Source organism: Rhinolophus hipposideros, assembly GCF_964194185.1.
Source record: "Rhinolophus hipposideros genome assembly, chromosome: 13".
NCBI lineage: Eukaryota > Metazoa > Chordata > Mammalia > Chiroptera > Rhinolophidae > Rhinolophus > Rhinolophus hipposideros.
Genome location: NC_138059.1, coordinates 73,801,405 through 73,819,288, shown reverse-complemented (window position 1 = coordinate 73,819,288; position 17,884 = coordinate 73,801,405). Strand labels below are relative to the sequence as shown.

General features: G+C 44.9%; 1 protein-coding gene across 1 annotated transcript in view; it reads right to left on the bottom strand.

Annotated features, from left to right (window-relative positions):
* Positions 1–7,192: 7,192 nt before the first annotated feature.
* ATP6V0D2 (ATPase H+ transporting V0 subunit d2) overlaps positions 7,193–17,884 on the bottom strand; it is a 36,435-nt gene continuing 25,743 nt past the window's right edge. Inside the window, exons 6-8 of the mRNA XM_081070218.1 lie at positions 13,723–13,899; positions 12,339–12,416; positions 7,193–10,831 (exon numbers count right to left, since the gene is read on the bottom strand). Coding sequence (XP_080926344.1) covers positions 10,670–10,831; positions 12,339–12,416; positions 13,723–13,899 — 417 coding nt within the window. The 3' untranslated portion in view covers positions 7,193–10,669. The remainder of the gene's footprint in view (positions 10,832–12,338; positions 12,417–13,722; positions 13,900–17,884) is intronic.

Genomic DNA, 17,884 nt, shown 5'->3' with positions numbered 1-17,884 from the left:
TTAAAAGAAAAGCGTTGAAAGAGATTTGCCTTACAAGTCTTTGTTTCAATGATGTAAATTCTGTTGAAACAAAAATATAATTTCCTCACTGTGTTTTGTGATTTAGTACATGTCTTCTTCAATGGCTGACCCCATGCACAGCTTAAATGTGGTGTCAGCCCATTTACATATCGTTCACAAGACACAAAATCTACCAAAATGTTCTGTAGTTTTCTCACACCCAGGCCCACATTTTTAGGTTAATTGTTCATTCAGAATTTCTGCCTGGGTTAGTCTGATGTAGGATGATGTGTCTTGTGGCAAACTGGAAACTTCTGTATCGTAGGAGCACTTTAGTGTAGGAAGGAGATCCTATCGGTTGCCACTTTCCTCCTTGCTAAACAAAACTGACTTTATTCAGGTAAAAAGCAAAATCATTCTCAGCTTCGAGGGATGGCTTCTAATTGATCTTCCCAGTCATTGAAACCCATGCCTCCTCCCCCACCCCCCACCCCTGCTTAGGGGTGGGCATGTGACCCAGGTTTTGTCAATGAAATGTAAGGATGAGTCTGATGTAGAGTTTATAGAAAAGATTGTTCTTCTTGATTAAAAGACAGAAAGCAGAACAAGTTCTCTATCCCTGCCTTTCCTGGATTTTGTCATGTTAAGGTGTAATGTCTGGAGCTGTGCTTGTCCTCTCGTGGTCCTGAGGGGACAGTCGAGAGAACCATGGAGAGACAGACAAAACCCTCCTATGGCTAAGCTGAAAATGTAACCAGTGTTAGAACCATTTGCCTCTGGGCTTCTTGTTATGCGACTTAATTGAAAATGCTTTGATTGAAGACACTTGTATCCAGCTATTCTACTTTAAGCCCAAAACATTTTCATTGTCAAAAATGGTCAAGTGCAGGGTGCTTAGTGGTCACTTAGTGAGGTCACTTAGTAATCAATCTCTTTAGACTTGTTTTATCGTCTACGAATTGGAGTTAATACCTTTTTTATGAGAATTAAATTAGATACTATATTGAAATGAGCTAACGTGTTTTTCTCAATGCCTCACACAAAGTAAACTCTAAATAAATCATAGTTAACATTATTTTAAATTAAGACCTCTACCTTCTTTTATTGTAATAAATGTCTTAATAATACTTACGATTTGGCCTAAAGAGACTATATAAATTGGAGGCAGGCCCAGCGTTATATATATATTTTTTCATGTCCAGTATATGGCACCTGGTAAATGTTCCATAAAATTTCTAAAACAAGTGAACACAGTAAATATACGATACATTTTTATTAAGTGAATAAATAAAGGAATAAATGAGTGAGTGAACTAGTGACGGTCAGTAGTTTCTAGTAACTGTTGCTTACTCTCAATGGTTGGAAAAAAACAGTGACATGATATCTAAATAAATTCTGTAGAAAATTGAATACAATTCCCCTAGAGAACTTAGGATAGCGTGGTAAGTGGCAAAATATGAAGTATCTGCCATCAAACATTGTGTGGAACCATTACTCCTGATAATGCAGTCCATTGCATCGTGGGAAATCATGCTGGAGCCCCTGGAGGGAAATCTCTCTGAACTGTGTTCAGAACAGACTTTGTCTCTTACCCTAACTGGAATTTTAACTGAGAATCTGACAGGGTTATGTAGCATCAAATTGCAATTTCTGGAATACGCATTTAGCATTTGGCCCTAAACAGAACTCATTAAAGGCAAATGGGACGCACCGGCGAAGTGGCTATGGAACGAGGTGTTCCTCCTAAAAGCTGTAGCCTCTGTAACATTCTTCCCCTTTGGACCTGATGGGTTTATTCTGGGCACCAAACAGAGTTCCAACACTGATTTCGTCATCTGTTGGCCCCGATCTTATCACAACAGTTTGTATTTTTAAAAGAAATACTGTACAGAAAAATTGAAAGATAATATTATTTTCTTTTGCTCACAGGAAACATGCATTGTGTTTCTCACTAAAGGATGCTGGCTCACACACCCTTGACGTCATAACTGAGCTCAAAGCCCATCCCTGTTTTCGAATTTTTTTAAAAGGCCAGTTGCAAGTTCTACAGAAATCATAATTTTAAAAGCAAGAGCTCAAAATTTCATGATATTTCTGGTGCTGGTTCAACCGAATCCAAGGAAATGACTTAAGTGATTAAATTTGTGTCAAGTTCTCTGGAAAGAAGTAAATGATTTATGTCTAAATATTTTATAAGCCTATCGGCTGAATCTGAGAGATATGGTTTTGAAAAGCAAAAGCCGTCGAAGAATTAACGCTGTGCTTTCTTTGGTTGCTCTTCTGGAAAGCCATTGAAAGACTATGGGTACATGTCTGTGGTTGGGGAAAAGCCACTAATGGGACAGGCCCATATGCTTTCTTCTTCTTGTGCCTGAGCTGAAAATGGCCCCTGTTGAGTCTCAAGGGGAAACAGTCTCCCAGCCCCTTCAGTGGGAGACTCAGCTGTGGTTTGATGATGACAAATGTCTATTCACAAACTCGTGAATCAGTAATGAAGGGACAGGGCGGCTGATTGAGGTCGGATGTGGCTGCGTTGAGGACATTTTCAGCTGTGGTAAAACCAGTGGAACGAGGGCTCAGACTCCAGTGTGAGGCAATATGCAGCCAAAGAGTTTCTAAATAAGGGAATACAAAAAGTTTGACAATGACTGTTATCAGTTTCCATATTGGAGGTGACGGTTCCATTTGCAAGGTCACTCTGATGATGGAGGTAGGTATGACAGTGTCCCATCCTCTTAGGATTGCTGTGCAGCTTACATTATTATGCCTATCAGTCAGAGTCTGTAATAAGGACTCAGTCACTGTTATCATATGTGCAGTAAAAAGAGCTATTCTACAGAGGCAATTATTTAGATTGTCTGTAGACGCTACTCGAAATCAGGCAACTACGAAATAAGCAAGTTGGCCATCGCATCTCATCCATGTTTTGCTGATTTTTGTTTTCTCAGCAAGGTAGAATGGATGAAAGAATTTCTGACATTTTAAGAGGGAATTGTTGTGCGTTCCACAAGTATCAAGTCTTCTTAAAATGCACGAGAAAATGTTCCGCGAAGACGAAAATGCTAACGCTGATTATTAGGATCAGAGCTCATTGCCAAGTACTGTAGACACTACTTGTGAGACGGTACATTCTGGCCTGGTCTCCCTCAAAACCGCTCCCCTCCTCATTACGTCTTGCCAACTGTATATTGAGTGCTTTCAATATTTCCAACAAGGGTTAAATACGGTTGGCTACTTGAGAACAAAGGAGAGTGTATTAAATGGCTAAACTATGTACATGACTAAACTATGGACTCTAATAGTTTCACATTTTGAAAGGGTACATTTGAGGACACAGAAAACCAGAAAGAAGAGAATGCCCTTCAAAGCTACGGGGAGGGGCAAAGGAAGATGTGAGCCCGGCCCCCGCCAGACACAGGGATGTAATTAGCACCCCAGAGGGAGAAAAGCACTGGCTGATTGGTCCCTAACTCAGTTATAGCACATTTTCTGAAGTGTGCGGAAGGGACAGTTCTTCGGGACCCGCTTCTCATGCATTTATTTTTCTTATCTTGGGAATGGCGATTTTTCTCAACTTGCTTTCCTTGTGGTGAAAATGATTTCCAAAACCTTGTGTTTCTTTTAAAAGTGGTCTCTCCGGTGGTAAGAATAAAATGTCAGCATGGCGCACAGTGGGTTGATCCAACCTCAAAGGAACAATTCTTTCAAACGGAGGTTTAATTGCTCCCGAAGCTGGTACTTTGAACAGTCGCCACGCTGGCATGGATGAAGGCGGCTCGCTCCTCCGCTGCCATCTCCCAGGGCCGGTGGTCCCTTCCTCCGGCCTCTCCATGTAGGACAGTTCCTCTCCTCCCTTCTCAGCGTCCCCAGCTTCCACTCGCACGTGGCCCATCACAATCTCAGCCTGACTCTTTCTGAGCTCGGTCTCTACACACCTAAATTCCAAACCTGCAAAAGAATCTGATCAGACCAGCTCACCTAGACTATGGCAGGATGGCAGCTGCCTCCTCGTGATCCAAACAGTGTGGCCAGGGATTGAGGTCACAGGGCAGTGGGGATTTGGGGCAGAAAGGAGCTGTGGGCAAGCAGCAGCGGGCGTGTCCCCGGGACACACCGTCATGTTCCCAGTCGTCTTGTACCCTCAGCCTTTCACCTGGCTCTCCTTCCTAACCATGCCCCTCTCGGTATTAACTGACCACTTTAGATCCTAAATGACAGAAACCCAACCGGAATTGACTAAAGCAAGAAGGGGAATTTTTTCAGCTTCTCATAGCCGTCCTTCTCTTATTGAAATTCTCCTCCACCTTGCTGCCAAAGTAGTTTTTTTCCTAAAACCAACCTCGATCATGTCACTCCCCAAATCATAAACGCTTCACTGACCAAACCTTACTGTCGTATCATAGAAACTTCAGGAACTTGCGTCTCTCCAGACTCGTTTTCATCCGCTGCTTCGGATTCCACAACCCCCACAGTGCTGAGCTGTTCCCAGTTCCCAGGAGCCAGGCTGTCTCTTTCTTCTCCCCTTCGTAGGGATTCACACTTGGAGAATGCTCTTTTTCTATAGAGCATGCCTCCCTTCCCATTACGTAACAAATCCCCACCTCCCCTTCAAGACTCAACCGAAATACTCCTTCCTCTGGAAAGCGGCCCTTGCCACCTTCAGGAGGGTGGAGGGGGTCACTGAATCCCTAGGTACCTGAGTCACACCTGGTGTGACGCTGAGCACGTGACTTACACACCTGTGCCGTCGGCAGCTCCTTCTTAGTGAGACTCCCCTGTCACACTGGGAGCTTCATCTTCACTGGGTATGCTGTAGGTCCTGAATAAAGTGCTGAAATGATTCATTAATTTAAAGATGAAAACCTAGGGAGTGAACGTTGTGTTTGCAGCTACGTGAGTCTGCAGCGGATACGGCGCTCGGCAATGGCCGTCCACACCCTGGGCTTGCTCCGGCCACCGTGGACCAGTGGACCACCGTGGACCCTGCACCCCATCTCCCCACCCGCACCCTGTGGCCCCGACCGCACTGCCTTCCCCTTGCCTCTCCACCCCTTGTCCTTGGCAAGGGCTGTCAGTCTAAGGACAGAGATGCTTGTCTGCTGGGCCAGTTGGAGGGCCCCTCCCCACAGCCTGGACAATGAGCTGAGACATGCAGAAATGGGGGGTGCTCAGAGCTGAGTCACGTGTGGGGAGCGCGGAGATCTGTGGAAGGGCCCGCAGCACCAGCCTGGGGGCTCGCGGGGCTGCTGATTTCTGTCCTCTGCACTGTCTGTGCACCCTGCCCTTCCTGTGGTTTTGTGAGCAGCCCTTCGGTCACCGCTCCTATGTCATTTGGATTAGCTAGACTCGGTTTCCTTCACCTGCAAGTAAAAGAATCTTAACCAAAGCACCAATTATAAAAGTACCAAAGGATTGCAGACACCGCTGGCAGACTCTGCTCTGTGGATGAATGATGCGTTTCACCTAAGCCCACCCAGGGAAGCCCTCTGAGCATGTACATTTTATAGCCCTCGAAAAGACTGCCCTTAGAGACAAAAGCAGACAAAGACAGTCATCTTCCCCACACAGCCTATCAACACAGTTTAAACCATTGTTTTCTTTTGAGGTATCCTAGTTTTGTATTTTTCGTAAAAGGAATATGTTTCTCCCCCTCAAGAAACTGACTTTACACTTCAAATTTAAAATGCCACGTCTAGCCAGTAAAGGATTTTTGGTGTAAATGGTTTCTGGAGATTAGGTTTCCTTCCCCTCCAGGCCAGTCAGAGTGACACGGCCTGACATAATGTGCCATCTGACATTTCCACAGCAGCTTGCAATAAGCAGCTTTACTTACTCATTAGCCTGCAGTGCACTCTGCAATTCCTTCTACCCAGAGACAAGAGGCTGGAAGATGGGGACTTTTCGTAAACATAATGTTCTATGACAGGAAACCCAAAGAGCAGACTTTATCCAGATGAAACAGAAAGGGGAAACGCACTCGGCCAGGATGCCAAGTTCATGCTGAGGGCTGGCAGAACACTGTAAGAAAATGCCCTCGTGTTTTGTGATCACACACATACTCAATGCAATACTGAATCATCAGAAGGGATTAAAGGGTTTTGTGATGCAGTTTGGCAAAGGGCATCTCCACCACCCAAGGTCCTTCAGGATCAGCACAAGACATTGTTTAAAACTGATCTGAGGGCCGGTCAGTCTGCCGATTGCGCTCCACCACTTCCTGTCAACAAGAACGCCAATATTATAAACAGGCTTTGCTACCCGGCAGTTATTTAACAAAGTAATCTCAGCGCTCAGGAAATAGAAAATAATGCATCGAGCCCAAGGGTGCACTGAGAATGCAAGGCTGAATCACACGCCCAGGGGCTGAGGTTGACTGGAGCCCAGTTCACTCCTCTTTCAGAACTAATTCCAACCGTATAAGAGTTTGTTTTATTGCTCCCAGTGGGTGAGCAGCAAATCAGATTGAATAGAAGAAAGCTAGAGAACAGCAATAAAAATAACTTCTATTACACTGACAGTGAGAGACGGCGCAAGAAAATTACAGAAAGGCAAAAACAAAACTACAAAACATGTACTTACTTGGCTGCTGTCATTTCAAAGAAGGGCAGATGGGCTTATTCAGCTTAGTAGCCCCGAGGCAACACTGTATTATTAGTATTGTTTTTCGACTTTCTTGTGACTTTTTATACTCTGAAATTAGAAACAAAGCTACTTTCTACCAGTAGTATTTTTAGAATGGCAGCTGTAAATGTAACTCCTGGACATAAGTATATACTGTGTACTGAAAACAATGTATATATTAATATTATATATTATATATCACATATCATATATTATATCAATCTGGCACCAAAAGGGAGGGCTGTGGAGAGCGTGCTTGCACTCGGGTGGCCGCCGGTTGGGAACTTGTTGGAGGAGGCTCAGAACACGGGGTACAGGGGGCAAGTCCGAGTGCTCACTGCCCTGTGGCCGCCCTCACCCCTCCTGGTGCAGCGAGGTACCTGTGTCCCTGAGGAATAGACAGGAGCAGAACTCCAGGTGTTCAGGTCCCCTGGGACCTTTCTTCAATCACATTTTGTGGCAGATACTTCCTAAAAAGGCAAATCATTAAAATGTAAATTATGAAAATAAAAACTGAAATTCCCAATGACCCAAGACAATGCCTTTTTTATTTTTATTATTTTATTATTTTAAGCTAGTTTGATACGAGTTCTGTCATTTTACACAGAAGGTATTTGGACCAAACAAGGACCTTAGTCTTAAACTGGAGGCTGTAACATCCGGAGAAAATAAAAAATGAAATAACCACTAAGAAAGTAGAATATGTGCACACACGCACAGAAAATTGAAGGTCAGGATACTTGAGACCTGGTTTTGACCCCTCTCCTCTTAGCTCTTCTGACTATAGTTTCCTTATTTGGAAAATTAGTGTTTGTTCTGGTTCTGAAATTCTGTTTCCATACCCACGTCATGCCTGTATATCAGTATCCAGCTTAAATCATCTCTTAGTTCTTGGTCTTTCTTTGATGGCTACAACAGGGAGGAGATAAACGTGCGTTTCTTCGAAGGCTCAGTTGAACAAGGAAACAAAGGGACATTCAGCCTCATGATCCAGAGGAGGCCATGGAAATAGATTTCCTGCAGAGTGATTTACGGGTCATACACCGATATGCCGATCTGTTGGGGAGAAGTTGTGTTGATATTTAGTTTGAATTTGTCCTGTAAGGTGAAGAAGACCTAGCTACAGAGAAGGGAGAACGCTTATCTCTCGGGAACATACAAACCACATTGTGCTGACCCGGAGTCCTGAGGTCCAGGCAGGGCGTCATAAAAATCTGAAAATGGGTGCTGCGAGTCCTGCTTGTATGTCATCGTGTACGTGACACATGACAACATTTGTGGGGCACCTGGGGGAAGCAAGGCGGACTGCCGAGGGTCAGAATAGACGGGAGAGCACGCATCCCAAGGCTGCGGGAGCCAACAGCTCAGCTCTGTACTTTGACACATTGCCTGAGAGACGCTGGTTTAAAAAATGTATGTGACTTCTGTGTCCCCATTAATTGTGTCATCGACGGCCCGAAAACTCCTTTTCGCAAATACTGGCTTTAGGCTTACATCAGTTGACAGCATCATTGAGTCCCTAAAACTTAGTTTAACAAGGCTCTTAGCATTTTCACAAACTTGGCAAGAAAACCCTCAGTGTGCCTCAGCTTTATGCAACAAACCACTTGTAATTTCTGTTGAATCAAAAAGGCGCTTTTCCTGCGTGCCTGCAGAGGCAGGGGACCATTTTTTAGTACCCATGGGCTGAATTGGAGATAAGCCGTCTTAGGCTGTCTGAAGAGCCCTGAGGTAGCTGATACGTGGGTCCCTTGGATGTTCAAGGCGTCCTCGTGCCTCACCGCATGTCCGAACGGTTAAGCCTCTCACTTCCATCATGCCCATGAGTCACGTTTGAAAGTTGCATATATTTTCTTATCCCACGCCTGTTCTTTCCTAATTAATTTAGTAGTTACAATAGTCATATTCCACTGGGAAAATGAGGAGGGGAAAACCTAAAAGAACTTAGAGGGGCAAAAGGGTAAAGCATTCCTTTGACTTTAAAAGCCTATGCTCCTCGTTCAACGTTCACAAAACACTTGCTTTTATTTAATTTTCCTAAGTTACCTTTCAAAGGAGGCTTTTCTTCTTATGGCTTCAACCCACAGCCAATGTCAACGAGAAGAGAGAAGGGGACCTGCCGAGGGCAGGTGGTCTGGGCCTTGCAGTAGTTTCTGCAGCCTGTTCTCATCTTTATAAAGCGTATACGCTTGAGGACCATACAGCAATCCAAAATGACAGCCGGACTCCCCGCCTCAGCTGTGGGGAGACCTCACTGAGAATGACGCCCTCTGATCGTGTCACATACGTTCCTCAGCAGTTCTGCTCAGTACGTTTAAGTATTAACACTTCCATTTGCTGAAGGAAACGACGCACAATGAATGAAACAAATCCAACAAGGAGAATTTTGTGTACTCCTGAAACGGAGACAGAGCAGGGTGAAACTGTGACTGTATCCTTCCCGCAGCTCTGTCGTATCTGTGACATCGGACATTATTAACAGCATGTTTTAAGTGGTAGACTTAAGAGTTACTACGAATGAACCCCTTGTGGGGTTCAGGACAAGCCACCCCAAGATGTGCCTCTGGTATGTGGATTACTTTGAGCTAAGGCAATGTTAGCTTCCGGTACAAGAGAAAGTTCCTCCCCTCCCTTTAACTATCTAGAAGAACTGGAATTAGGGGCTTTGTGGGTTATAAGAGATTATTAATAAGCGATAATCTCTTTTTGACCCACCTAGCTGGCAGGGCAAACTTTTATTTACAACATCTGCTCTTCTTGCCTTCCTGTAGTGACCCTTTGAAGCCCCCCAGGCACCTCACCTCACCCCTAGCTCAGGATGTCTTATACACCTCAGCCCCTTTTTATCTCTGGAAGCTCGTGCATGTGGGGTTCCTGTACACATGTGTGCACTGAATTTCGTTATTTTCTCTCGCTAATCTGTCTTGTGTCTATTTGATTATTAGAGCAGCTGAAAGAACCTGGAGGGTGGAGAAAAGTGTCTTCTTACTGCACAATAGCAAATACAGATTTTCTACTTCGGAATCTCTTATATTTTTAAAGAAAGGATGTGAGCAGTATTGGCTGTTTTTTTCTTTTTCTGGTCAGCTCTGTGTGCCAGGTGTCCGGAAGTTTTATAGAGACTCACATGCTACAAACGGACCTTTATGCTTCTGTATGCGTAAAACACAATTAATGGGGTCATTTTCTTCTCAGGCAAAGCAAGAAGGAACCATAAGAAAGCAAGATACACCTTTTGTTTGGAGAAAAGCTGTGCATGTCTAAGTTATGTGGTGGCTTTAATAACAAATGTACCACCACTTACCATGTTTCCCCGAAAATAAGACCTAGCTGGACCATCAGCTCCAATGCGTCTTTTAAAGCACAAATTAATATAAGACCCAGTATTATATTATATTATATTATATTATATTAATTATAAGACCCGGTCTTATAGTAAAATGAGTCTCATAGTAAATGAATATAAGACCCGGTCTTATATATAGTAAAATATAGACTGGGTCTTATATTAATTTTTATCCAAAAGATGCATTAGAGCTGATTGTCCCGCTAGGTCTTATTTTCGGGGAAACACTCAACATTTGGGGAATGACTAAACTGTGCAGCCCTTCCGAGCCTACAGATCAGAGTGCACTGGAAAAAAGACACTATTTCCCATCACACACGGCCCATGTGGGCTACATACAGTTATGGATTTGTGCCTGTGGAGGAGCGTGGAAAAGCAAGTGTAAAATACCTTTATTACGTCTGATTTTTAACACAACAAAGAAAGAATGGGGAAAGTACCAAGGGGTTAATTAAAATTAACATCTAAGGTCCGGTGAAGAATGAGACATAAATGTGGAAACAAGATTTAAGGCTCTGGGATGACAAAAATGAATGCTTTGTTTCAGAGTTGGTTTACTGTGTTTCCAGTGGGTCAGCTACTCACGACAGTGCAGTGTGGCTTCCTCACGTGTAACTTAGATAACATAACAATATCCTTCCCTGTTTTTCTTGGTAACTTCCTCTCACACATGGTTGTCTGCACCCGAGGCCCCGCGCTGGGTTACAAAATTGGAATGTAGCTGTTGATTTTAGTTCGGTGTCTTTGCGAGATGCATTCTGCAATCCACACAATGTTTCTCATTTCCTGTTCCTTCAGCTTCGTGTAAGCATAAAACACTCCGTAGTGGAATTGCCTGCTGAATGCCAACACATTCATTTTCACCTGAGGAGGGATAAAAAAGTAACATGGACCATCGGCTTACCTGGAGTATACTCCATTTACGAAGTCATATTAAGCTGCAGATTGGCTTGTTTTTGTAGAGATAAATGCAGTTTAAAAAGTAAATTTGTAGAACCGCACACGATCTCCAAATCTTAGCAGTATTGCAAGCACGGAGATTCTTAGAAACTTGATGTTTGTGTGTGTGTGTGTGTGTGTGTGTGTGTGTGTGTGTGTGTGTGTGTCTTTGAAGTAATATTTACTTGACTTCTAGCTACTGGGCTTGTCTCCTTTAGGAGAAGAATTTTTCCTCAGCCATAGCGTTTAAAACTTTTTAAAGGTTTTGGGCCTTCTAACTTCCCTCTAGGACAATACCCCAGGCCCCTGCAATTTAGACTTAGAGGTATTATGAGCTTTCCTACGATGCTCTTCTGGCACCCTAACTTACAGTTTAATTGTGGTTTTTCTGTTTTGTTTTTTTTCTGCAGAAAGGAGATAAACAAAACAAAATTTTCAAAAAAGTATTTTTAACTGGGGGTAAAGTCTGAAATGGAACGATTCCTGTGTGGTTTTCCGTTTTGAAAAAAAATGAAAAATGGAGAGATACCAAATCCCCTAGGCAGCTCTGAAAACCTCAAGCACAGTAGCCAGGAAGTGGGGGCCCGGCTCTCAGGGGCAGACACTGATTTTTCCTGCCCCTAGAAGCTTCCTTCTCAGCCTGCTTGCAGCACGGGTGCAGTGGTGTGGAACTGTAAGAATCTTCATGCATGGGGCCACTCAAAGTGTTTTTACTTCTTTCTGTGACAGACCTGAGAGAGTGAGTGGAAATGTCCTGAGTAAGACTGACAGCAAGACCTGCCCCTCCCCATTCTGCTTTCTGGAACCTATCCAACCCGATAGTTTGGGTCAATTTCAGAGTTCTCCGTTAACTCCAGTCAATTCCAATGGAAGGGCCAGTGGTTTTCGAGAAATGAATAGAACACACTAGAAAAATCCTCAAGATGTGGGGGGACCTTACCTGGTACAAAAAAGAAAAAAGCCCTTTTGTTGAACAGCTCGGTAGCTCAGGAACTGGCGATAGATGAATTAAGCACCCTCCTCCCTTTTTAGGGACAGAGTGTCATCTAGACTCTCTGGATGGATTTCCATGTGAATAATCCCTAGGTGCCCGTGACTTACATTGTAACCATAGATAAATCCTTCTCCAGGAAGGGAGGACTAGGAGTGAGCTGCCCCCAGCAGGGTGGGTGTGGTGAGGACAGGAAGGTAAGATGGTGGGGACGTCAGAGTTCTCTCTCCAGTTACTAGTTATGGAGGATCTGCGTTCTTCACAGAGCACCACTGCGTGCACAGGTGTCTGGATGGGACAGCTCCACACGGGGCCACCACACGTGAGCCACAGGGCCCTCCGAGGCAGAGGTCTAACAAACACCCAAACAAGAAGCTATTTGACACGCAGAGTGGGAGAAAGAGCTTGGATAAGCTGACAGCATTTCCATGCATAACATACCTCGTGCTCATAAAACACATCTTCCAACGACTTTCCCCCACTGCCATCGCCCACAGCCTCGAACAAAGGCTTGTATACCTTAAAAAAAAACAAAAAACACAAGAGTCGATTTTAAAACAAATCCTTGTTTCTTATAAATACCGGGGGGGTGCCAAACAAATGTACACAAGTGGACACTTTGGTCAACATTGCTCAAGCAGTAGTTCGCCATCATCAGAAGTGTCTGGACACTGATGGGAACCACTTTGAGCACCTCTTGTAATTGCAGAAGTCAAACGTGACTTGTGTTCATCTTTTGTTATCGGTATATATTGAGTATTCAATTAATACAGGTTTTCCCTTTCTTAAAATGTGTATACATTTCTTGGCACCCTCTGTATGTATGAAGATATTTTCCTAACGATATAGAAATTGTGCATCTATTTTTTTAAAACCTGCCCAGGAGGTTATGTTTCTTACTAAATCTTCACCCCCCCACCCCCGCCCCAGGAATACCTCAAAATCTGAGTGACAAGAGCGTGTGGATGGGATTGTAGCCTATTGGCTATTGAAACCTCCCAGGGGGTTGGGGGACACAGTTCTTCCAGTGCACACTGGTTGGTCAATATGGGTTCCTGGGTTCTTTGAGATGACAACTGATAAAACTCACATGGAATTTCAGGTATGGAAGAAGTGGAAACTAGGGAGAAACTCAAATTTTAGGATTAGGCGACAGAGCCGCTTGCAATGACCTATGAGATGCTACAAAGGTTTATGCATTGTTCCCTGACTTTTCTCACTCCTAGGGGTCTTCAGAAATCCATAGGGAAAGGTAAGAGGCGTGCCCCCCAGTTTGGGAAAAGTTACCTGGCGGGTCTGTAGGGTACCATCTGCAAGCTAGAAGGAATGGAATTGGGATGAGGCATGTCGGGCTGTCCCGGAGCAGCTGGATGTGGCTTTGGGACGGACATGGCAGACCTACCGGTCCTCTTCCCTGGCCAGTGGGCAGAGACTGGTACAAACCAGTTTACCCATATTCTCCCTTGTATTACATCCTGTGTACTCACTGGGCACTTGAAAGGACCGCCGGCTCAGGCAGTTTACGTAACTTTGACCTGAGCTCACATTTCCAGAACGGTGCACCGTCTCTTGGGGAACTTGCTTTATCCAGCACTTGAAAAGAAGTGCTCAAATGACCATTCCTTGGAGACTTAAACAAGTACTCGCTTGGCAGGCACCCGCTTGGGTTAGAAACCTGGGAGACATGTTACAGCAAGAGACACCGCTTTCCACCTTACGAACAACATAACTGCTGCAGATCAGATGTGTAGATTTGATGTGTGCCTTCTAAAGTGCACGTGATGGAATAACGCAGACATTTAAGGAAGCTGGGGTAGTCACGTACTCCATAATGGTCCGCCACCATCTTCATCTGTTCGAAGTCTTCTGCTTGGGCCAGCAGGCGCAGCCCCTCTGGGTAGAGCTTGCCACAGGTCGGGTAGAGGGTCTCCCGGTCACCTTTGCTCAGTTCGGTGCCAAAGGAATTGAGAGTGATGGTAAAAGCACGTCTGTCGGCCTCAAACTGAATTTGTAAGACAAAAAATCGGTGAAATCTAACCACCTACTAAATGCTATAAACAGAACCCTATAGAGACAAAGTTGTTTTCACGGGGATTTGCTTTCCTTTCGGGTCAATGTCTAATTATAACACGGACATGTGCTGTTAATGTTCCCTGAGTCTCTTCTTATACTGAAGAGACTGCGTTGGCCATGGACTCCTTACCAACCTTTAGCTCCCAGGCCCTCTGCAGTTACTTATCCACGTGTCTCTGTCACGTAGGCCACTCGTGTCTCTTCCATAAAAGTGGGACTAATACCTACTTGTGGGATCCATTCAGGGGTAGAACAAGATAAGGTAGGTGGTAGTGCCTAGCAGGGTGTTTGGAACAAAAAGAGGGTGTTGGACACGTTACTAAAACGTCTCTCTGGTTGTTGGTATCAGTATGGTGATTTACGGAATGAAGTTTCGTGCTACCTCCCATTTGTTTGGGCTTGCATGGTTTGGGTTTTCTTTCTTAAAGTCCTAGGTTCTATATCAATAAATCTAACTCTGTAGCTAAGCATTACATGACGCGGGGCAAGTGACTTTCATCTTGGGCCCTCAGCTTCCTTCTTTTCTTAAGCTGATGGGGTTTGGCCACGTGACCTTTCAGGTAGGTCCCAGGTGCTCAGGGCCGGTCATCTCTACTCTGAGAATCTCTAGGCTCCTGAGCCAGCAGCCCCTGTCAGGCCTCTCCTGTCCAGCGAACCACTCAGTCTGCCTTGAAATTTTGTTCTGTGCCTTTGGTCGTTGGGTCCTACTCCCACTGCTCCGACCATCCCATGTGAACCCGTCCTTCACGGGCTCCTCTGCCTACCACGGGCGTTTGCCCTGGTGCCCTGGGCAAGAAATGCTTCTCTCTTTACCTGAGTCTCCCTGCACCGCCCCACATCATTTTAATATCTACAGGGATGTTTCTCCCTCGTCTAACATCTTTGCGGAATCATGTCCAGTTTATGCATTGCTCCTTTTGGTTATATCCAGTGCCTGACACACAGGCAGATCTTAACTGTTCACTGAAGCCAACAGAATGGTCTATGATTCTGCTAAACATTCACCAATATTCTCCACCAAATTCCTACCCTGGGTGTGTTTCACAGAGTAGTAGCTTTGGTATCACCTGGATGTTTGCTAGAAATGCAGAGTCTCAGGCCACCTTCCAGGCCCCGGAATCTGCATTGTGACAGGGTGCCAAGGTTATTCGGAGGTACACGGAAGCTAAAATGAGTATCTACGCTATCCTTTTGATCAGCTTACTAAGCGCTGACAAATCCAGACCTGCCACAGGTTTCACTGGAACTTCTGTGTTAGAACAGGTGTTTCCTAGAGCCGTGACAGTTGGTTCCTTGCTCCTTCCCCTGACTCTCATGGAAATTGTGAGTGAGCCAGACACGGGGAGCGGCCTTATTTGGAAGCAAAAGCAGCTGCCTCTGGCTACCGAAAAGAACCAGTCCTGTCAGTAGTTTTAGACCTCTCAGGGATAAGAGAAGAAGTACAAGAGGGAGGTTTCATGACAACCAGAAACCCTGGAATAAAGCTCACAGAGGGAGACGCAACCACGGGAGTGAATTTTGGCAGAGGTTTTTCCGCATGCTTCCTAGTTGGAAGATGTTAGGATTTTACAGAGAGAAGCGGGCAGGGTAGGTGGCGCTGAGACCTGCAAGGACTGGCCAGAGCTCACACATGGGGGGGAGCAGTGGGAGAAGCAGGAGGGACAGGTAGCTGGGCAGAGCCCTGAAAGACTTCACAGGCTAGGCCAAGGGGAGACTGATGGAGGCAATGGCTCCCTGAGCCCTCCACACACTTCCTAACTTCTTGCCTTGGTAACACGTCTTCCCTATGCTTACAGTACGCATACTCCACTCCTTAACGCTCCATATGGAAATCCTACCTGCACTGGAGGGTCCCATCATATGCAGTCTTTTCCAGAAGGAGCCCTTCTATTTCCTCCCTTATTGGGTATGGTATCCTTTGCTCTCATTATACTTCAATTTCCCTTTTATTCTGTGTATCTGCCTTCTGTGTTCTTCTCGTCTAGAGACGGGGTGTGTGTGTGTGTGTGTGTGTGTGTGTGTGTGTGTGTTCTTTTAGTGAAAAGAACTATAATTTTGAATTGTAAGATGGCTACACTGCCCTTGACTATCCCTAAGCAGACATTTGACCCAGCATGGGATTGTAGAGCAGAATGAATGGGGCCGGATTCGGTTCCCTGAAGCCCTGTGTCACGGGAGGGGGTGATATCCTGCTGGTACGTATATGTCAGATGTGCTCTGTCTTTCTTTCCTCCTCCCTACAAACACTCATTCAGTAGGAAGCCACAACTTTGTTGTTGTTGTTGCAAAAGATAACAATGTACTGCGGACCTATTCAGCATCATTATCAGCGGGCTGATCATTCTTACAGGTCCACACCCGTGGGAGCAGTGGGGGCGGGGGGGGGGGGCAGTGACTGAGCTGCAGTGGAGCTCGGCCTTGTCAGCCTGTGCTGACCGGGGAGCTGAGACAGACATTCTGTGCTTACTTTCCCCGTCCCCCCACCTCTGCAGGCTGAAGAGGAGGAGTAAAGGCAGTGCCTGCCTTGAACATAAGTCAATTTCTTTTTTTATCGAAGTTACAGGCTTGTCATTAGGTCAGACTTTTGTATGCAGGCGAGGTAAATGCTGTCTCCCACCAGAGTGAGTATTTTGAAGTCTCCTGTCCAATGAGATTTTGTGAGAATATATATGGGAGAACTTTATAAACTGGAAGTGCTCTCCAGTGGCACGGATAAAAGGGGAGGTAGTTACATGAGCTGACATATTTATATAAGGCCGGCAAATCTCTCCTGATCTGATCATTAGAAACATAATTGTATGCCATGTGTAACTGGTGTTTCTGTGTAAATGTATGAAGAGAGTTAAACGAGTTTTTATTTTTAAAGCAGCTTGGAAGAAAACCTAACATTGTAGCATCAAGTGTATAGGAAGCGGAGGGTGGGAACACTGGGTGTGTGTGCAGTCCTACTGTCAAACCCTCCCAGTGACAAGCCTTTTAATACTCTGCTGTCCTTTTCACGCTACCAAGGATGACAAAGACATCAGTCTTACCTAGCTCTGAATTTTTATAGCACGTGCAGTGTCACTTAGCACTTACTTTTCTACAGGCCTGGGAATGGTGCATTCAACGTGGACGGAATGCAACCGGAGCCAGGCTGCCTGGGTTCAAATCCTGACACGACCACTTACTGACCATGTGGGAGCAGCTACGCTCCTAGCCTCCCCTGTGCCTCAGTGGCCCCTTCTGAAAAACATGTTAAACTACCTGCCTCGTTGTGCTATTGTGAAGCCCAAGTGAATCCATGTGCTAAAGCACTTAGGATAGTACCTGGCACATGATAAACGTTAGCTATCCATCGTGCCACTGTACACCTTGTGCAAGTTTTACCATGACTCGTATGTCACACCTTTTGTCAGAATAAAGTATACGAACCGTGTCTAAACCGCAGGAATTATGCCATGTAGAAACTATACTTTTGAGCCATAGATAGTGTGGCTTCTTAGAGGATGGCTAGCAATTAAATGTATGAAAAGAAGGGGAAGAAGCTTTATGGGGCCACCAGGTTGCTTATGTTTTGTGATCAGCATGTCTGAAAGAGACTAACTCATTTCTGACATTAGTAGGCCACACAAAAAAATAAATGTTATTTATTTACCAATGCTCACGTTCTGTGTAATATGGATGGGGACAAAACATGTTTCCTGGAGGTCTCCAGTGACAAGCTTTTGACTCCAAGGACTGCTTTGGCTTTTAGAGTTTCAACAGGGGATAATACAGTGTCCATCACTGTAAAATAGTTAACGATTCAATGTTTTGAGGGGAACTACTTTTCCCACCTGCAGTTTCAGAATGTTAGGTTAACATGTATACCGATGAAGTTACTCCAATTTTCTTTCTCTCTCTCTCTCTCTTTTGCCTAAAAGGTAGTTTTT